General features: G+C 58.5%; 1 protein-coding gene across 2 annotated transcripts in view; it reads left to right on the top strand.

Annotated features, from left to right (window-relative positions):
- TSPAN9 (tetraspanin 9) overlaps positions 1–21,567 on the top strand; it is a 183,981-nt gene that overhangs the window by 94,349 nt on the left and 68,065 nt on the right. Inside the window, exon 3 of one of the 2 annotated variants that reach the window (XM_033404257.2) lies at positions 10,565–10,644. In XM_033404257.2, coding sequence (XP_033260148.1) covers positions 10,582–10,644 — 63 coding nt within the window. In that variant the 5' untranslated portion in view covers positions 10,565–10,581. Of the gene's footprint in view, positions 1–10,168; positions 10,645–21,567 lie in introns of those variants that run through there. The other variant, XM_004279008.3, reaches the window with a different exon arrangement.

Here is a 21,567-nt window from a genome sequence, read left to right on the forward strand (position 1 = left end):
CACAGGGGAGGCAGGGAGGCTTGGGGGCCGTGTGCACTGCGTGAGGTGAATACACACAGGGGAGGCAGGGAGGCTTGGGGGCCGTGTGCACTGCGTGAGGTGAGTACACACAGGGGAGGCAGGGAGGCTTGGGGGCCGTGTGCATTGCGTGAGGTGAGTACACACAGTGAAGGCAGGGAGGCTTGGGGGCCGTGTGCTCTGCGTGAGGGTTCAGTTAATGGCCCTTCAGATTTTTTATGTGTCCAGCACGGATCCTGCGAGAGGAAACTCGGTGGGTTCATCCCCTCAGGGGCTTCCCGTAGGAAGACATGCAAACAACCTTGATACAGGGCAGAGTGAAATCAGCGCCCCGAAGAGAGGTGGGTTAGGGACAAGAAGAGGGCCTCTCAGTTCAGGGGGTCCTTCGTGGAGGACGTGGCATCTGAGACGCGCCTCAAAGCATCCACTGAAGGCAGAGGTGGCTGGGTGGCGGCGGTGGAGGGCGGCACGGAGCCCCAGACGGAGACAGAGAAGTGGGGAGCTCCGCGTGGTGGGAGCTAGGGCACAGGTCAGGACTGACAGTGCACAGCGCTGGAGGTCACGACCCCACGCTCGAGTACTTGTGTCAAATCCCTGGGAAGCCAGGGAAGGTTTTCAGCTGGCGAGAGGGGCAGCGTGGCACCCCCAGGGCTCTGTCTCAGAATAGTTATGTGGCAGCTGGTGGCAAGGTTAATTGTGGAGGGGACTGAAGCAGGGACCCCGGGAGGGAGAACTGGGCCAGCAGGAGCCTTTGCTTTCAGGGTTGTGTGTGCCGCCTGCATCCTGGGAGGTTTTGAGCAAGCTGGGTCCCCATCGTGTGTGAGCGGGTTCCACCAGCAACGACCCTCTGCTAGAGCAACCAGAGAGACACTGTGGAAAGAACTTGCCTAAGAGTTTCGGTACCAACAGCAGACTACCTTCAGGTCTGGGGTGGCCCAGACGCTCCTCTGAGGCCCCTCAGTAGGAGGCAGCCTGAATGGCAGCCTCCTGGACGTGGGGCAGCCTGAGTGGGCACAGGGGAGGGAGCCTCACTTTACAGAGTGGCCAGTGCTTCAGAGACCACAAGGCTTCATGCACTGAGACCGCCGAGTCCTCAGACAGCCCAGTTCTACCCAACAGAGATGCGCCCACCACTCATCCCCACGCCTCTCGTTCCCTTCTGCTGGGGGGCGGGGGGGAGGCCGTGTGCAGCCTCCCCTCCCCCACGGCTTCAGAGCAGACGGGGTCCCGGCCACTGTTCTTCTCCGTCTTCTTTGGAGCATCTACAAATGCTGTGTGCCTGCTGTTCTCCCTGCAGTGGTTCCAGCCTCAGTGAAGAGGCAGGAAGAGGCAGGAAGAGGCAGCAGCTCCTGAATCGGCGGGAGGGCCCCAGCCGCATGGGCTGCTCGCACAGGCTGGCCACTGTGTCAGAGAGCGCTGTCCCAGCCGGCGGTCAGTGCCCTCCATGGACTGGCTGAGGAATACTAGATTTGCTGGGTCAGGAAATTCCACTGGTGCATGACAGTTACCTTCGGGCTTCATTACACTTCCCTGGGCCCACTGCCGGGCCTTATCTCATTCTCCGCAAGCTGCCTGCCCTCCTTGATAAGCGCTAATCACGGTGCTTCATTGCTCCTGGGCATCCGGCAGCTGATGGCGTGGATGGCGCGGTGTGTGCCCACCGCACACAGCAGGCCCTTCTGGGGCATCTCACAGGGAGGCTGATTGGGCTTGGGGTGAAAGGTGGGGCTCGTTTGGGTCTTGCCTGGAAAAAAGGGCCTGTGAGCCCAGGGGGTGCCGCTCCCTGGGTGGGCGCCCTGCATCCTGTAAACCTGCTCAAATAGGAGGCGTGGCAGCCCTCACTCCCCTCCCAAAGGCAAGGCCCATTCTCCTGAAGAGTGGCTGTCACCTTGCTCGAGGCTCCCACGAGGCCCGCTGTCTGCACGCGTGTGTTCGGTGGTGATCTCACAGCTCCTGTGCGCTGGGCACTGGCTCTGAGCCAAGCGCTGGGATACAAAGATGACGGACGCAGCCCTTGCCCTGAAGGGGCTCACAGTCTGGGGCCAGGATGTTGGCGAGCAGGTAGCTCCGTGGTGGGATGGACTCAGGTGCGTTGGCGCTCCAAGCAGAGGCCCGAGCGCGGCTGTGGACGCTGGCATTCAGGGTGCGGGGAGGGAGGTCCAGGCAGAGGAAGCAGCAAGTGCTACGGCTGGGGGCGAGGCAGACGTGGGAGGTCTGTTCTGGTGGGAGGTTAGCCAGGTAAGGGCGGGGGCGGGAGAGCACCTGGCATCCAGGGTCATTTGTGCTTCACCCCCGCCTCCCTTCCCAGTCCCCTTGCCGCAAAACCTCACTTTGGCTGGGTGTGTGGACGTGTCCTCCCCAGACGTCCTGGGCACTCGTCTCCCTCTGGCTTCGCCCAGCCTTTTCCCACCAGCATGCTCTTCCTTCTGCTGCCCTGATTGGCCCTGCCCATCTCCCAAGAAACAAGGTAGGACCAGTAGAAACTTCCTGTTCTGTAGTCGAGGAGGTGGAGGTAATCGGCGTCCTGAGGCTTCGTCCCTCAGGCGACCCAGGAAGCCCTTCTTTGGCGGTGCTGCCATCCCAGCCCCCGTGCCCCCCCTCCTTTGAGCCCCTCCTCTCGTGTTCACCCAGCATTCTCTGGTCCCGCTGTTGGTCACGCATTGTCCTGGGTTCAGCCCCAGCTGCCCTGGGGTTTATGGTCCGGTAGGAGAGCCAGACAGCAAACTGTCACTCAAGTAAGCATGTGCTTCCAAACGGACAAGTGCTGCAGGAGAAGTGGAGCTCTGAGAATTTAGGCTTTAATTTAGACGGGGTGGGAGGGGAGCCACAAAACCAGAAGAGACTGTTGTGAAGCACTCACAAGAACTCGGGTGAGAAGAAGTACGTCAGGTGGTGGGTCGAGGAAGAGCATTCCAGGCAGAGGGAACAGCATGAGCAAAGGCTCCAAGGAGGGCAAGCTCCGTGGGTTCACTGGTTGGAGCACAGTGGGCTGGAGAGGTGGGCAGGGGCCAGTCCTTCCAGACCTCCAGGGTGGCTTAAGGAATTTGGATTGTAATAGAAAAGTAGAACAGCAAATACCACACACACACACACACACACACACACACACACACATACACACATACACACGCATGCACACATGCACGCACACACACACATACACATGACCATAATCTCAGCAGAATGGAAGCCACTGAGGGCGGTAAGAGAGCAGTGTGAGTGAGAAGATGGGCCTCAGGCGGGGGCGGGAAGGAGAGCCCTGGCCGAGATGCTGCAGGAGCTGGACCAGGGCCGTGGCCGTGAGCCGGTGAGAAGAAGGAAGCTCATTGGGTGGGATTTGTGTTTGAGAGGAGGTGGGGGCCCGTGACCATGGGGAGTCAGGATGAATCTTGGTTCTCTGGCATGAGCAATGGGGTGGGTGTTTAGGCCGTTTATTGAGGAGGGGGTCGCTGCCAGGGGAGCAGGGCACGGGCAAGGTCAGTCCCTCTGGGGCACGGGAAGCGGGAGCTGCTGCGAGACAGCCGTGTGGGGATGCCAAGCAGGGGTTGGGTGTGCGTGCCTGGGGCTCAGAAGACAGGTCAGGTGCAGGTAAACCTCTAGGTGTCGTCAGCATGTGGACGGCCCTGGAACAGATGGGGTGGCGAATGCAGGAGTGTTGGCAGAGGGGAGGAGGGCCCCCGAAGGAGGACCTGCCAGCACTTGCCCTCAGAATTTGAGCCACAGGACATTTTGCATCAATTATGTGTTGCCTTGTATCTTTCTCTGTTCAATCACCCTATGATTGGATGGGCACTGGGACCATATTTACTATAGTAACGCTTGTTGGTAGTGATGACGGTGCCTCAATTCACTGAACACTCTGTGTCCTACACTGTGCTTTGTGCATCACATTCCTAACCTCCAGTCTCTGTCTTTCTGCACACTGCTCGGGAGGTGTGTATTATCATCTCCATCTCACGGTTGGGGAAACTGAGACACAGAGCAGGCAGGGGGTCATTCCAGGTTACCCGGCACGTGGGTAGCTCACTGCAGGTGGGATCTGGACACAGATCCGTCCAGTCCCAAAGCCCGGAGTTTGCAGGACATTGTTCTCTGTGGTCGGGGCGGGTCGTGGGTACGGACGGCAGTCACTGCAGGTGTCTGAGCGTATGCTGTCCTTTCTCCCAGACCTGGGCCCCTCTGGCCCACAGTTAGGGGAGTGTGCCGAGTGGGTTGGCTTTGGGATGGACCCTCCTCACCTCACCTGGTTCCTCGATCCAGAAGCCTCCCTGAGAGCGGGTCAGGAGTGGTACGGCTGGTCTGGAGCTGTGACTGCGATTCCTTGGAGCTAAGCTAAGCGTCCGCAGTATCAGCAGCTCGTGCTCTGACGTGCGTGCCCACCCGTCCCTCAGGGGTGTGGACACAAAGCTGAGGTCTCTTCACAGGCGTGCTCCCTCTGTAGGCAGGAGTGGCCACCACCTCTTGGGCCTGGAGATGTGATGGAAGGAGGGAGTCTGCATGGGCCCACCGGGGACTCGGGGCTGGACGTGGGTGTCTCCACCAGGTTGGCTCCCCAGGGCGGGGAGGGCCTGGAGGGGTTCTGTCCTCTCCTTTTCCCACCTCCTACCTTTTCCGACTCTTCCTCTCTGCTCAGTAAGTTTGTGTGTTTACCTGTCTGTCCGTTTGTCCGTCCGTCTCAGGCTGGACCACATGCTGGGGACGTGGCTGTGAGCGGCAGCTGACCACATGGTCCTCACACCAGGTCCCGATGCCCTCGATAGCCTGCTTCCCAGGAGTGGCCCCATACACGTCTGGTTTGGGTCCCTCCCTCTGGTTAGTGAACCTGGGCCCCCGGGTGATCCGTGGGGAGAACTCAGGGCCTAGGCCTGGTGGGCTTCCTGGCCCTCCACCTGCCCTGACTGAGGTGGTCACAGGGGCAGGCACCGGGGCTGAGGAAATGGTTAAGACACAGCCCCTGCCTCCTTTGAGAAGCCCAGTGACTAGAGCAGAGGCAGGTGGACAAACTAATATGTCTGGACGAAGATCTGGGGGCCTGAAGGAGGAGGGGCAAACCTCTTCCCAGGGAAGGAGGTGCCGCCCTTGGTAGAAGGTCCTGAGCAACACATCCCTCCTTCTAAGGGCGCCCCTCCCACTGCAGCCAAACCCAGTTCTTTGTTTGTTTTCCTTACTGGTCTCAGAAACTAAACAAATAACAAACACAATGACCTTTAGTTCCTTTCTACCCCAGCCCTTTTACTATCATCACCGTCCTTTGTGAATCCTGGCCAAGTCTGGTTACTCGTGGCCCTGGAGCTGTTTAATTTCCACGGCAAATTGGAGGCCCACCCCTGCCCCCTGCCCCAGACCCTCCTCATCTCCCCCTGCAGAGTGAACCTTCATGCCAACATCCTGGGGTGTGGCCCGTGAGGCACCGCTCCATCCTTCTCCCCCTGCCCTCTTTCTTTTTAAAATGTATTGAGGTGACATTGGTCTATAACATCATGTACGTTTCACGTGTACAACATCGTATCTTGACTTTTGTATACTCTACCGCATGCTCACCACCAAGGGTGTGGTTTCCAGCCCCCACCCTGCAGCTGCCTCCCTCCCCTCTGATAACCACTGCTCTGTTCTCTGTATCCACGGATTCGGTTTGGTTTGGTTTGGCTTGTTTATGTATTTAATATCTGACATGTGAGTGAAATCGTACGGTATTTGTCTTTCTCTGTCTGACTTACTTCACTTAACCCGTGAGTCCATCCATGTTGTCACTAATGGCAGGGTTTTGTCTATTTCGTGGCTGAGTCGTGTTCCATCATATATACACCACGTCTTCTTTATCTATATTCATCCATCGTCCATCCTGGTTCCCTTTTGGCACCATCGGTAAATGGTTTGCGTAGCAATCAGAGCATTTTCTATATTGCTGAAGAGGATCCCAATTTGGGAGTTTAAGAATTAAGCTGAGGTGAATAAGGCTCCCTTCTGCAACGGTGGCCCCTCTGGATTGCGAGGGCCCCTCTGTCTCACCTGAATTCTGGTGGGGCCGCCCTGCCTGAGCCTCGGAGGTCCAGGATGCCTCACGAGCTACACACGTTGTCAGATACAGAGATACTCGGTGTGGGACCGGAAGGGGATCTGTGTGGCCCGTCACCTGTGTGCAGGTTAGCGAGAGCCCAAAGGCCTGAGAGACGCAGGGAGAGGCCAAGAGCTTGGCATTACTCTGAAGCTGCAACATGCAGCATCTCCCCAGCTGCCAGGCAGCAGAGATGCTGCATGTTGATTTCACGGATTCGCATCTCCTCCTCCCCTCTGGGAATTCTGTACCTGCTTACTTTTTTTGTTGTCTAAAGAAAAAAAAAGGAAAGAAAAAGGCAGCTCTGCCTTGTTCACATGCTCTGAGATCCTCAAGGGCAGTCTGTACCTTCCGGCTCCCCTGAGCCCGGCGAGTAGATGCGGACCATCACGGGGGAGAGATGGTGTCTCACATCACCTTCTCTCTCTGATGGTTCCTTCTGCGCCCAAAGTCTAAGACATTGAGGCAGCACAGCAGCTGACCTTGCCTCTCCGCCCTGCTGCCAGGCCTGGCTACCTAGGGCCCTGCTTCTGTCACGTGCCCCACTGCTTGGGAAGCCCCGGGATGAAGCTCAGACTCCCAGTGTCACTCGAGGCCTCACAGGTGGCTCACTGTGGCCCCCCAGCCTCACTGCCCCCGAAGTTCCCCTAGCCGTGCTCTCCCCCCTCTTCTGTCCCTGCCACGCCCACTCCAGCCAGCCCTTCTCCAAGGGGAGGCCAAACTCCAGCTCCGTGCCGTCCTGTCGTGGCACGTGTGCGCTCTGTCATTCTGCTGTGGGCTTCTCCAGGGATGGTCTGTTCACTGCATCTCGAGCCCCTTGGGGCCACGGCCGTGTCTCACTCACCTTTGTCTCTCCCAGTGCCCCCGCTCATTGTCCCGCCGCGATGAACTGTCTATGACGCATGAGTGGTCTCTTCATGGTGGCAGCGGAGGACGACGTTCTGGCTGAAACTGCTTGCCCCTGGCTGGTCTCCTGGCTTTGCCTGAGCTGCCTCCTATCGGGGACTCAGTTCCTGTCTTGCAAACTACCTTCTCCCCTCACCCTTCCTTCTTCCAGCCCGCTGTACGATAATGTAGGGCCATCTCCTGGGGGACTCCCCTTTGCTGACCACAGGTCCAGCGGCACTGCCCTGACCACCCCTCTCCCCTTTGCCCCTTACTCAGCTCCTTCTGCTAATGACCTCATCAGGCTCCCTGTTGTGCTTTTAGATTCTGTCTGTTAGACTGGCAGATTCCCAAGGGCAGGAACTAGGTTTAGAGCCCAAGAGAGTAAAGAACATGGGCTTTGAAATCACGGTTTCCTTATCTGTAAAATGGGAATAATAACCATACCTATCTTGTGGGGCTGCCCTGAGGATTCTGTGAGTTACTGCGGGTGATGCTTGGTGCCTGGGATACACTGGGGACTTGCAAATAGGAGTTGCTCTTATGCTTCTGATCATCGACTAAGCTGGGAGCGAGCCCTCACCGGAGTGGGACCTCAGTGCCCTTTTGATGAGCGTGGCCAGGAGGGAGCAGAGCAGAGCGCTTACACTGGGCGGCCCCTCTTCCTCTCCTACCTGCCTGTTGTCCTGCACCCCCGGCCCCCCAGGGCTTCAGCTGCTGAGGAAATAGCTATTGGCACAAATCCACGTGTAGTCAGAAATGAGGGTGGAACGATCGAGGACAGTGGGAAGGCTGTTCTCACAGAACAAGGTGTGAGCTGGCGAGAAGAGAGAGATGAAAATAAAGGAGAAGGCGGGGTGGGGAGTGGGGGCCAGCCTGGGAGGTGCCGGCTGACTCCAAGTCCACGTCGGAGACTAGTAGTGACAACCCCTGGGACTGGCTCAGCCCTTAGGGGCCTCAGACGGTTCTCACACAGGCCGACTCCTCTGGGGCTGGGCTCTGTGAACCCCATTTTAAAGAGGAGGAGATAGCACCTCACAAAGGCGGACCACCTAGCCCTGATCACAGACCTCAGATCGAGCTCAGAGTGAAAAACAGGTCTCCTGACTCTCAGTCCAGCTGGTATGATCTCTCCCGCATCAGAGAAGTGATGTGGCAGCCGCGAGCCCTCAGGAGCCGGTCCAGGCTGAAGAGGACAAGAGGCATTCCAGTCGGGTGGCCGTGGGATCTGCCAGGAGCCAGCCGGACATCTGCCCCTCATGTGTGCACAGCACCCACGGGACCGCTGTGCCCAACCAGGAGACAGCAGGGTGCCGTGTCTGTGATACACACTGGCTTTCGTTGCTGGGCTGCCATCTGAGTGGGGGAGGGGCTCAGAATAGTAGCGCCGCTGTTGGTCCTTTTAAAGAAGCTGGGCTGCCCTCAGAAAGAGCGCCCGCACCCCTGGAATGCAGGCCTGCCTCCGGCCCTGAGGTGCAGACTCAGCAGCTTAGGGCCCCGCAGAAGATCTGTGACAAGGGTCTGGTCGGAATGAGTGTCCCCCTCGGCCAGAGCGGATGTGGTAGCTCTGTTCCTGCCCATGGCCTTGGTGATTAATGTCCTTCTGTCTTCCTGGCTAGATCTTGTGTATCTGAATCTGAAGGGCAGGGAGCAGCACACCTCATACCTTGTTTCCCCAGGTCCTGGTGCGCTCAGCACAGAGCAGGTGTGGAGTAAACGTCTGATGGGATCCCGGGAGGACATTTTCACACTCACACCATCCAGCCGCCCTGCCCAGCGCCTCCCGGCGGCCGAGCGCGCTGTTAGGTGTGGGATGCAGGGCCAGGGGAGACGTGGCGCTGCTCTGGGGCTCTCAGCACCCTCTTGCTGGTGGCAGAGGTGCCGCCCCCCACCTGTCTTTTGGTCTTCTTTATTTGCCAACTGGGCAGCGCAGACCTCTGCACAAGCCCGGGACGCAGGTGGTGTTTCATGGTAGGATGAAGGGCTCCTTCTGGATGCCCCCAAGCTCCTAGCGAGAGCATTCTTGGTGCTGTGCCCTGACCAGCCCTGCCGGAGCGCCGGTATCCCAGCGCGCTCCGACACCACCCTTGGCAAGGCAGGATTCGCGGGGGCAAGGCAGGACCTTACCTGGGCCACCTACTCTTCTCAGCCGGGTGGGGGGGTCCCGACCGGAACGCAGGTCAGGAGTTGGGGGGGGGCTTGCGCAGCTGCAGGAGCCTCCGGAGCCGCGTGCGCGCGTGCGCGGAGGGGGCGGGGCGGGCGGCGCGGGTCGCGAGGGCCTTTCCCACACCTCGCGCTTCCCCTGCGGTCCCAGCTCCCCGTGTGCCCTAGCCTGACCCACGTGTGCAGACACGCGCGCCTGTGTGTGTGTAGCCGGCAGACCTTGTGCCTGGGTCGGACAGGCCCCGTGGGCACAGGGGGCGGCGGCCAGCTGGACAGCGGCCGCGCTTCTTTCCCCTCCAGTCTTCCCCAGCACTTTCCTCTGGGGAGGTTTCCTTGGGTCGTGGTACCTCCAGCCATTCCCCTCCCCTCCCGCCCCCTTCTCTCCCCGGAAAGAGGCCAGCACCTTGCGATGAAGGTTCTGGTTCACCCCGGCTCCGGAGCCCTTGACATTTAGCGAGGCTCGCGGCGCACTGGTGTAGGCACCAGGCAGAACGCTAATCCCATTAAAGCTGTGGTGTCATCCGGGAGGGAGGCTGCCCCCCGCAGTCCTCGCGTTCATTGGCCGAATGCAAACCAGGGGGCGGGGCCGAGGGCCGGGGAGGGGGCTCCGGAGATTTCGGAGTCGGGAGTCGGGCCGGGATTTCGCAGGGGTAGCCCAGCGGTTGAAGCTGCGGCGGATCCCTCGGCACTGCCCGCCGCGCGGCCGTGCAGCCCAGGGCCGGGGGCAGCTCCGCAAAGTCGCGGGGCGAGAGGAGGCGGGCGCCCGCAAAGTGGCCGGGCCGGGCCGGGCTGGGACGGGGAGAGGGGTGCCGGGGAGCCCGGAGCCGGGCGCCCGGGTGCCTCGCGTGGAGCTGCGGTGCGCCCGGGAGGCGAGCCGCCGCTCGGGAGCGAGCAAGCAAATCGCTGCCTCCCTAAAGACTCTAAGTTACGCAGACCAGCCGGTTCCCGGGGAGCGCGCGTGGAGCCGCGCCGCGCCGCGCCGCAGAGCCCTCCCGGGCCGGCCGGCGAGAAGCGGGGCGCCGGCACCCCCAGCGCGGGGTCCGGCCGGCAGTGCGCCCCGGGACTGAGCGACGGCGTGCGAGGCTCCTCCGACCCGCCCGCAGCCCGCGCCCGACTCGGGCGCCCCCTCCGTGCCACTCCGGGAGCGATGCCCCCCGCACCCCGCGCCCCCCGGGAGCGACGCGAGCATGGAGAAGTCGAGTAGCGAGGATTCTTCGATCCACCGGAGTCCATCTTTGGACAGCAAGGACTCGGACTTTGCCAAGCCGTCCACCTCGGGCCGCCCGTTCGGCCGCGGCTTCACGGCCGGCGCCTTCTACGGCACCGCGGGCTCCCGCGGCCAGAGCCGCGCCGAGGCTGGCGTGAAGACCGACAAGTACAATGCGCCCAAAGGCAGCAAGTACGTGGTGTTTTACCTGGACCTGTCCTTTGTTCTCCTCCTAGAATTTAAGAAGTGCAACATGGCCAGAGGCTGCCTCTGCTGCTTGAAGTACACGATGTTCCTCTTCAATCTGATATTCTGGGTAAGTCCTTCCCAGTATCTCTCCTTGGTCTCCTCTCTTCTTTGCTTAAGCACGATACCCTCTTTCCCTTCAGAGCTGCATTGCTCTGCTCTCTGCACAGCGGTAAGTGGGTTTTAAAAAACCGTTCCCCCGGCCCCCGCCCCCCCGCCCCCACTTTCATTCATCTTTCTCTTCCCTTCTCTCTCCTTGGTGGCTGAGTGGAGGCTGCAACTTGCCTGTCTTCCAGGAGAGACTTGTTCTACTCCTGGGAGGCTGCTGAAGTTTGCCGCCACCTTCTCCCCCTGTAAGAAACCCGTGCCCCCAACTGGGAAATGTGTAGAAATAGGTGTGGTGTCGGAATTTTTAGCAGCTGTGACCTTGAGTTGAATTCAAGCAGAAGTGCGGGAGGTTTTCCGAGTTTCTTCTTGTATTCCTCCTGAACATGCACGAACACAGTCTGCGGCACTTTATGGGCGTGAGATGGGGGGAGTGGTAGAGGTCACGCCCTCCTGATCCTTTCAGTGAATCCCAGGAAAAGGAGAAGGAGCCCCTATCCCAGGCCGAGGGGCCCGCTCGCTGGCCTGCAGCTCTGCCCCCGAGTTAGGGCTTGTGTGGAGAGGCGGGTGTGGGAGGGATGCTGCCATCGGGTGGCCGCAGCTGCTTTTGAGGGATTGCAGTGGACTGGGCAGGGAGCAGGCCGGCCATGTGCTCCCGCCATGGGACCCAGAGCCTGGAAGGGACAAAGGGAGTGCCCTATCCTTGGTGAGAGAGGAGGTTCTAGAGAAGGTGCCAGTGGGTGGGGCAGCTCGGAACTGTGCTCAGTCCCCTGTTATTCTGCCCCTGTGTGCCCCTGTGCACGAGAAATACTAGGCGAATTTGAAAACTTCTTAAATGCGTATCTAACTCTTCCGTCATCCCAACTTCTGCCTCTGCCTTTCTTCTCTGGAGCCCAGACGCAGTCAGCACAGATGTTTGGCCCTGCCCCAGGGCTGTCCTCCTCCCTTGTGGAGGCTGTCCACTGCCCATGGTCCAGGAGGAGCATGGGGCAGGAGAGTCACCAAGTGTGGGGGGGCTGCGTGCGGCGTGCTTTGGTGTTCAGGGCTTGTGTGAACTGACCCACTTTAACTGAGAAACGTTCATGGGTGTGTATGGGTGGGTGACTTTTCCCTGGGAAGGGGAGAGCTCAGGCCTGGGCTGGAGGGAGACGGGGCTCTGGCCTTGGCTCCGCATCAGCTCTTTGTGTGACCTTGGGCAAATCACTTTATCCCTAAGGACTGGGTTTCCTTTCCAGTCCAGTGTGGGGGGCGGTCGTGATGGTCCCCCTCACAGCCTCGCCTCCTTAGTTATGGGACGTCCTGCCTCCTTACCTTCTCTCTGGGGAGGGAGCCCCCTTCCCTTTTCTTCCGAGGAGCCTGGTCTGAGATCTTTTGAGTAGGATTTCCCCAGGTCTGGGTCTGGGCCACTGCTGGTAAGATGTTACCTGTCCTGTGGGGAGGGTTTTGTGGAAATTGGGGCAGATCCGCTGGAATGTCAAGAACGATCTTGTGGCTGCCTCTGGGCAAGTCCTCCTGGCCCTCTGGCTCGTTTGCCAGCATCCGTGTCAGCCAAGCACTGGTGTGTGTTTGTCTGGGGCCTGCGGATTTCCATGAATGCTGCCCATTCATTGTGCACGGCTTCCCTCTCTGTCCTTGTTCACAGTCTCCGCCTACCTTTCTGCCTTTCTGCCTCGCCCCACTCTTACTAGACAGACCCTCCTGGGATGCTCGGTGCCCTGGCCAGTACCTCCCACTCAGACGCGCTCCTCCCCGCCCCCACCCCGCCACCTGCTGGCCAGAGTAGGTATAACTGCGTGTGCCGCCTCTTTTTTTCTCCGGGCGTTTGGGGACCTCCCCACGCGCTAGCTGGTGCTGTGGTCTGTGCCCTGCACATGGAAGGCACTGGTTGTGTGTTTGTGAGTGAATGAAGGGAGGGTCAGCGCAGTAAACCCACACATGTGGTAGGGATTCCCAATCCCACCTGACAGGAAAGAGAAGTTAGTTCTCAAACTTGCCAGCGATGAAGGCTGTCCTGGCGCCTTAGCTGTGGGGTGACGAGCGACTTTCTCTCTTCCGGTGGTTAATGAACCGGTCAGTGGAATGGCCTTCCTTTTTGGTTATAGTGAGAGAACTTACTCTTCCTAATAAGAAAGTACCTACCCCCTCTCTCTTACCCGGCAAGGACTCGATTTCTTCTAGCCTCTGACTTTGCTGGCTACGTAATATTTTCAGAATTCCCACAACATGCTATGAGCTGGGAAAAATTCTGAGTCTCAAAGACCCAGTTCTTTCATGCTTGTAGCGTATGGGATGATGAAATGAGGCCTAGACCTTAGGAGAGATGGAAAATTCAGCAGAAGAGAGACGGATGCTTGTGTGTGTGAGAGTGTTGGCCACTGCGTTTCTTGGCAGGTAGACGAACAGGTGTAGCCAGGGCTTGGGCTTGCGCGTCCCTGTACCCCAGTCCAGCAAAGGCTTCCTGCGGGAGGTGCTTGGGCCTGAAATAGAAGGAGCAGTGGAGGGAAGAGCCAACTCGGAAGAGAAGGAGCGAAGGCGGGTGGTGGTGTTGGTGAGGCAGGACCTCTGGAGACCCCTGCTGCTTCCCAGGGCACCAGGGAGGCAAGGACAGACATGAGTGAGAGGGTGGGTGCGAGGAGGGTCAGCGCCAAGCCCTTTGGGACCCAGAGCAATTGTTAGGAATTATGTAGCCATGACTTTCTAGTGTCATGGCTCAGAGCCCAAAAGGAGGCTTTTCTGAGGCATTAGAGTTGAACCTGAGGCCTGTAATCAGTAGGTTGAGATCTCCCCATAGATCCTGACGCCTACCTGGTCGTTCTCCAAACCCACTGCTGTGGCCACACCGCCTGCCTCCCGGGAGCCCGCTGGGAGGAGTCCTGCTGCCAGGAGAGGTGCAGCTGTCTCACACTGCAGCCCCTCGCAGGCCTGAGCGGGCCTGGCTCCTTGCCACTGGGTGGAGCTTCTAGGGTACTGGTGTTGGCGGGGGCCCGGGTGACATCACCGGGGGCAGGATGGAGGCGGAGCTGTGCGCTGGCCTCCCCCCCACCCCCTTCCAAAGGAAAGGGCAGGTGCCTTGCAGGCTGCTGGGCGCCTAACTGTGGGGGGGAGGGGACGGCGTCCAGGTCTGCCCCTGGCACTGCTGCCTAGAGCCAGCTGGTGCTAGCCAGGTTGGCGCCCAGGGCAGCGTTTCTGAGGGCCTGACATAGACAGTGGGGTAGAGGTCAGCCTGCCTGAATGAGCCCCACCTCCTCTGTGCCCATGCACGCCCCACCCGGATCCTCAAAGAGAATGCTGGCTTTCCAGGTGGGTGCGAAATGAGCTGGCACAGAAGTTTCCCCATGCTGAGGGGCCTGTCCACCAGCAATCCAGCAGCCCCAGCTATCTCTCCTCGTCTCAGCCCCATCTCTCAGTCCTCCCGGGACCATCTGGTGGAATACTCCAGGCAGAGATTAAGCGAAGCTAAGCCCCTCAAGGAGGGCACAGAAGGCTCAGAGCTTTCAACTCTGAGTATCGGGGCGAGCTCGGAGTGCTGGGGGCCTTTGTCCCTTTCTCGGGACGGCAAATCGTGATCCCATCCCACCTCCTCCCAACCCAAATTGGGCTCCTATCTGATGGGGGCAGTGGTTGGGAGTAGGGCTCGTGTGGCTAGTGTAATTGCCACTCAGAATAATGGTCACCTTGCATGTTCACCAGCAGAGCTGTCCCATCACTTTAAATCATGGCTGGCAGAGCAGTGACATTCTGGCCTCACCTGGAAGTCTATTCCTTGTGGATTGGTCTCTTAAGAAAGGCCAATTAGCCAAGGAGGCAGCGTTCAGGGTGCCTGCTGGGGCAGGAGAAGGGCTGGCGCAGGGCTGCGTGTGCCGGGTGTCGGGCGGGCACCCTGATTAACTTCCCCTACGTGGGGGCAGGCATTCGCGGCCTGGCCCCTCTCGGGCCGCTCACTCTGCCTCTGGGTGCGGGCAGCATGGTCACGGCTCTCCAGCCACCTTGGAGGCACGCGTTTGGTACTGGCTTGGCCGCCAGGGGTTGCCATAGCCGCCCTGTGTCCATGAAGCCCAGGATAGGGTCTGGTACAATCCGGGCTGGGCGGCCTGGGGTGTCCTGAGTCTGTGGGCTGCCTTCTGTCTGGGAACGGAAGTCGTGAGTGGGCTGAGGGTTCAGAACAGAGTCCCAACAGGAGATACAGGCCAAGCTGGGCAGCAAGAGGCACGTACGTAGAGGCTTCCCAAAGGCTCCGGCCGGCTCCCAGAGGGCGGCTACACGTGGGGCCTGATCCTTGGGGTGGGTCAGGCCTGGCTCTGCTCGGGGAGGGGGGCTGATGCCCCGAGACCCGGGAATGTGGCCGTGAGGGAATGCCGGCTCTGTGTTCGCTTCCTTTCCAAAGCATTAAAAATTAAACTTCCTTGTCTTGATATCTATTTTTAAATCATGTCAGAGCCAGCATTGGTGTCAGTCAAGAGGGGGTGGGGAGGAGGAGGGCAGGGAAGAGAGAGTTCTGCTGAAACGGGGGGGAGTGCTGTCACCCCTGTGGGGAAGGGGCCGCAGGCCTGCCCCCCCTCCCGCTGTCCTGAGGAGCACAGAAAAAGCCCCAGGCCTCCTCCCCCGGCCTCCGCGGAGGATGGGGCCTCGCCCTCCCCTGCCTCCGTGTGCCTGGCTGCCCTGGGCCGAACTTGGCGGCGGGCTGTGGGCCTCACTGGGCTGCAGGGTCCCAATCGAGCCGCTTCACTCATGCCACAAGTATTTCCTGAATGCCCGCTGCGTGCGCAGGAGCCTGCAGCGCTGAGGACCGGCTGACTGGGCTCGCACAGGGCAGATCAGCTTTCCCGGGCCAGGAAGTCGTGGATGGGGAGGTCACCTGGCCCGTCCTCCCCCAGGCACCAGAACACGGAGCCCCCCTCCCCCTCCGCAGCACCCTGGGCCGGGGCAGCGGCAGGCCTGGACTCAGCGTCCGTCCTGGGGCCCTGACTTGACCTGTCCTTCCCTTCCCCCACGCCGTGTGATGGCTGTCTCGCTCCCTCTAAAATGTTTGCGTCCATCAGAAATAAAGGGGAGGAAAAACAGCCTGTTTCTTTTAGGAGCATCTGAGTTTGGAAAAAAGAATTCGTGAGTTGTGTCTTTTCTGTTTCTTCTTACGGAAAGGGCTGAGTGGGCGCTCTGTGGCTAGTGTGCGCTAGGTGCATTTATCGAGCACCTGCTGTTAGCCAGGTCCCTGGGAGCAGTCAGGTGCATAAACAGATAATGACACTTCCGGGCAGTAAGTGCTCAGTCGAGCTTCTAAGTAGAGTAATTAATACTGCTTAATAGAGACGAGATACAGAGATGACAGTGACAGCTGGACTTGGAAGGATGGATAGGAGTTTGCTGGATAGATGCGGATGGGGTTCCAGGCCGGGGAGAAGGGTGATCCAGACTGAGCCTCCTGCGTGTGTGCAATGAGCCGAACATAGGAAACAAAGGGCGGTGTGAGCCTGGTGGTGCCAGCCGAGGGCGGCTTCCTGGTGACTGCGGCCTGGGTTCCGAGGACGAGGTGCTGGGGCTGCCGCTAGGTTTGTCACCGGGGCTCTGCACAACGGGATGCTTTGCTTTTCGGGCGGTGACCCCCGAGACAGGTCTTGCGGTGCCGCTCGGGCTGCAAGCTGTCGCTGTCGCTGATGCAGCTTACGGAGACGCCCGGCCGCTCCCCTTCGGCTGCCATGTACCTGCGTCCGTGGTTCCAGTTAGCAAGCTCTGAGGCTGAGGCAAACCCGTCGGGCAGAGTTAAGTCTTCTGAGTCAGCTTTGTCGCTGCTCGCATGTGAAAGCTAGTCTGCCAGCAGGAGTCGGGGTGGGGGGGGAGGGGGGCATTGGGGCAGGGACATTACAAGTGGCACGTGGAGGGGTGAGCAGCTCGGGGTGGAGAAGGGGCTCTCACCCCCCACCCCTCGCTCTTCCTCCCCCAGCCCCGGGACCTCAGGGGGCCTGAAATCTCTTTTAACGTGGTCGGTCCGTGCTTCCATTTGGTTGGGTTCTGCCGTCTCCTCCCTCGCGCCCTGGCAGGCCTCCTGAGAGGCTGCAGGAAGGCCCTGGAAGGGAAGGCCACAGGGTTTCAAATCCTCTTCCGAGTGTGGGCAGCTCAGTACCACGCAGGAGGCCGGGTTAGGTGGCTGGTGCGGGGGTGACTGCCTTCAGGGAGCTTCCCATCCGTTCCGGGGCTCTTCCCTAGGGTGTAGGTTCGAATCACCCAGGCAGCTGTGTACACGGGCAGAGGCCACCGTGCCCCTTGACCTACGACCTACTGACTCGGAGCGCGCAGGAATGAGGCCTGTGTTGTGAAGCGTTCCTACCCCTCCTGGTGCCTGGGCTTCCTCACGTGTGACAGTATCACCTGTCCTGCAGGGCTGTTGCCAGGGGCCCAGGTGAGGCGGTGTGTGCATGACACAGGTCCGCTTCTTAGCAGGATGCTGGCACGCCGGACTCAGTGACCAGTGGTTGCAGGTGTTGTCACCGCCCTCCTGCAGTGACAGCATGGACCCCCAGGGAGCCCCCCACAGTGAGTCAGGTGCCCAGGGCTGGCGTGACAGTGCTGGGCGGGGCTTTGGAGCCTGGACGGAGCTCCAGATGTCTTGTTAGGCTGGGGTGAGTACCACGTCCTCTGGTCTCAGGGATACGTGGTAGAAATGGGGAGGCGGCTCTGTGGGAACAGAGGATGGGGTGGAAGGCAGTGAGGGAGGGCCGGGGTCTCGGACGCTGGGGCCTGCAGCTGCCCTGCCACACTGCACTCTTCTCGGTTGGGCCACGCCCTCCCCTGCCTCCCTTTGTTCCTGGTGCCATGAATCGGGCCGGCTGGGCCTGTGGTCACATGGCAGGGTCCCATGGTCCTCTGCCCTGGGCGCTCCAAGGGCAGGTCACGGCACACACTCCGGGTTGGGCTCTGCTGGGCAGCTTGGCTGTGACCTGAGCTGACAAAAGACAGGCAACTAGGGCCTCCAGGTCACTTTACTAACCAGAAAAATGGTCGCTTAAAACTTTTTTCAAATAGCAGAATATATCATATTTAAATTCATATAAAGATGTATATAATGAACATGTGCCCACCATGTAGTTTAAGGAATGAAACGTCATCTGCACCTGCGAAGCCTCTGTGTGGTCCTCCCTGGTCCCGCCCCCGCATCCTGCCTGGAGAGAACCATTCTCCTTACGTCTTGTGTTCAGTGTGTTTCTTTACGGCTTTCCCGCATGTGTGTGCATCCTTAAACTCCACATCGTTTGGCTTGGCTTGTTTTTAAGCTTTCGGTAGTTGGAAGCCTTCTGAATCTTTAAAATTCAGCGTTACGTTTATTGATTCATCCGTGTTGATATGTGTGATGATAGTGCGTTTATTTTTGCTGCTCCATGGGATTCTGTTACGTGTGTGTGCAGCAGTGTATTCTTCTGGTGATGACATTTGGGTTATTTCCTTCTTTGCAAACATGCTTCTGGAGACGTTCTTGAATAAGCCTCCTGGTGCACATATGCCAGAGCGTCTCTAGGGCCTCGCTTCTGAACGTGTCTCTGGAGGAGCAGCTCTTTCCTTCCAGTCTTTGGACAGGGCTCTGCTGTGCGTGACCGGTACCCAGCTCCAGCCGGAGGTGACCCCACTGCATCCCCGAGCTTGTTGATCGTGCACTTGAATGTTCTGGCCATGTCAAACTGCTATAAAGTTCCTCAGCGTTGAGCCAGTCCGTGGGCCACACGTGGAGAGCTGCTTTAGGAGACAGCAAGGATTGGCATTGATGAGTTTCAGAATACTTGCATTTCCACTTTATTGGAGAATGACAGATTATTTTCCAGACTGGAAACATCAGTTGACACTTCCCCCAGTGGATTGGCAATTGAAAATGGAAAGTTTGGGGCATTCTCCGACACGGTGGGTGTAAAATGCTGTGTTATGTTTTCAATTTGCATTTCTCTGATTATTAGGCAACCTCTTTTCATAGGTTTATCAGCCATTCTTTTCTCTTCTGTGAATGCCGCTTGATGTTTTCGTCCATTTTCCTGTAGAGTTGTTTGCTTTTTCTTCCTAATTTTTAGGAGTTTTATCTCTGTTCTGGACACTCATCCGTTGTCCGCTAAGTGTACCACAAACACCCTTGACAGCTTCCAGTTTGTACCTTGTCTTTTCACTTTCTTCAGAGGTCTTTTGATAAACAACTTCTTTAAATGAATGTAGTCAAACTTATCAGTCTCTTTTCTTTGTGAGATGGTACTTTTTATGTATTATTTGACATAACATCTCAGGGACATCTTTATGTCCCTGGTAATAGGACAGTGCTTTTGTCACAACATAATAGACGCTCATATTCATGAGGGTCTGAATGAACGAACGCATGATCAAAGACGAGTCCCTGTATTTATTTCTGAAGGCTTTACTTTTCATATTTAAGTGCTTCGTAGCTCTGGGATGTATATCTGCGTGCGATGTGAGTGGGGCCCCGACTCCTCTCTCCCCTTGTCACAGCAGCTGCCTGAGCCCCCCCCAGCTGGCCAGGCCCCTTCTCCCCCACTGGTGGGCACCTTGCACCTTTCCCTGTGCTACACTGTCTGAATTACGGCCACTTTATAACAAGTCTCCAGAAGTGGTTAAGGCAAGTCCGTTCATCTCATGCTTTTCAAGAATGCTTGGGCTATTCTCAGCCCTTTGTTCTTTTGTGTAAGTTTTGGAATCAGTTTGTCTAGTTTCACCAAAAATCAATCCATCAACCCCACCCCCCAGCCCTGGTGGTATTTTGATTGTCCTTTCATTGAATCTCTTGATCAACTTGGGGAGAATCGCCATCTTTGTGTTTGCATTCATGAATATAAATTGTATTCTCAACGTGCATTTCTGTTCACGGACGTGGTTTACTCCACGTATTAGGCCTCTAATGTTCTCCGTGAGGGTCTTACGCGTTTTCCGCCGAGTGCAGACTTTTGATCCTTCATCCTTTGCCACGGGTGGCTCTGGTGTGAGGGATGACAGGGCCGCGGCTATGAAAGGAACAGTGAAAGAGGGAAGGTAGGGTTAGAGTCTCCTCTGGGAGAAGAGGAGCTGAGGGAACCCCAAAACCAAACACCACTCGGTCCCTGGTGCCTGTCCAGGGGCTCCACGTGGCCCGTGCTTGAGTCAGGCGGGGGTGTGCGTGCCTCCCTCCAGCTGCTGTCCTCCCCCCGGGCAGGGAGGCCCTTTCAGAAGTCTCAGAGCGCAGGACCCTGTGGTCCAGAGTAGAAGCAGAAGGGGTGGGGGCAGGGGGCAGCCGGTGTGTGTCTGTCTCTGTGTGAAGATGCTGTGATAGCACAGAGGGCGGGGCAAGTTCCTGAGAGTTTTTACAATGGCCCCACTGCATGGCATGCGGTTCCCCGAGCAGGGATTGAACCCACGCCCCCGGCAGTGGAAGCATGGAGGCTTAACCACCGGACCGCCAGGGAGGTTCCCCTGAGGGTTTTTAAAATGTCCTCGTGTTCCACTGGACTGGTTCTGCGCTTGCATCTTCCCCAAGGTACCCAAATTGTAGGTTCTCAGAGCTTCCGCCCATACGCACACATACACAGTTATGTATGCATGTATGTGCGCACGTGTGTATACAAACCTAATGCGGTATTTATGTACAAACGTGTGTGTATGCCGCGTGACTATGTAAGCAGGCAAAACACATTTGTAGCGTAAGTATGTGCGTATATATTTATACATACATGAACATGTGTATTTAGAGAGATTCCCTCCAAGTGTGTGTGACCTTGGGTGTAAGCTGGCATCTTCATCTAAGCAGCTCACGTTCTAGATGGATTCTGTACGAGCTGAGGCTCCCAGATTGCAAGCACCACACACCAGGCGGGCTAACTCAGAAGCACAGACTGTATCTCCCCGTTCAGCTCTCTGTCTGTGAGCAGTTCCCAGCAGTGTTCCCCATCTATCTCTCTGTCTGTGAGCAGTTCCCAGCAGTGTCAGTGGCATCTGGGGGCAAATCACTTGAGCAGACGTCTCTTCCTTTTGCCGGCCCAGCTTTCTTTTCCCTTCTCTGGGTACCCGCACCCCTGTTTTTCTCTCCGTGCGTCTTTCAGTATCTATGAAGGATACCAGGTGAGCTCACAGGCTAGGAGGGAAGGCTGAGCCGCAGGCCACACATGGGCCAGGGACCAGGGTGCTCCGGGGGTCCGGTACCAGGACGATGGTGAGCTTGACCCCGTGGACTCCGTCAGGATGCGTCAGCTCCTGCCGCTTTGGCCCGTGGATCTCACTCGTCGAGATCCAAGAGACTCAAGATCTGGGAGGGAGTCTGGCTGGTCACGAGCCCAGCCCTTGGGCAGGGGTGAGCAGAGCACCCTGCTTGACGGGACAGGGCCATCTGCACTGGGGAGGAGGAGAATATCCTCAAGAAAAACGGATGCGGATACCAAACGAAGGGGAGGGCAAAATGGTGGATGAAGTGTTTGCCCCCCAATGCCAGATGCTGCTGCTGCTGGGACTTGCTCATCCCCTGAGATGTACCTGCCCCACTTCCTGGAGAGAGAGGGCGGGAGCAGGTGGGGAAGCGAGACCCAGGGCGGTGGAGCAGCTGCTGCCCCGTCCAGCAGCCCTGGTTCTGTTCACATGGCCACGCCAACTGCCTCTGCTGGTGAGATGGGCAGCCTGGGTGCTCCTCTGTGTGCCCAGCGCCTGGCTGTGCCACCCAGGTGTGTGTGAGTCGCTCAGGGGTAGGTGTTCTGGGTTCCCCAGAGGAGGCCACTCTTCGGGGCATCTCCCAGCAAAGCACACTCCTGGATCCTAGCCAGTCAGCCCCTTTCCACACCCCTCCCCGGTGACCACCACCGGGCAGAGGCCCGGCCAGCCGATGCTCTGGGGTATGCCTGCCAGGCCGTGCTGTTCCTTTAGCCCTGCCCTGGGTTGTCCTGAC

Source organism: Orcinus orca, chromosome 11 (assembly GCF_937001465.1).
Source record: "Orcinus orca chromosome 11, mOrcOrc1.1, whole genome shotgun sequence".
In the NCBI taxonomy this organism is placed as follows: Eukaryota; Metazoa; Chordata; class Mammalia; order Artiodactyla; family Delphinidae; genus Orcinus; species Orcinus orca.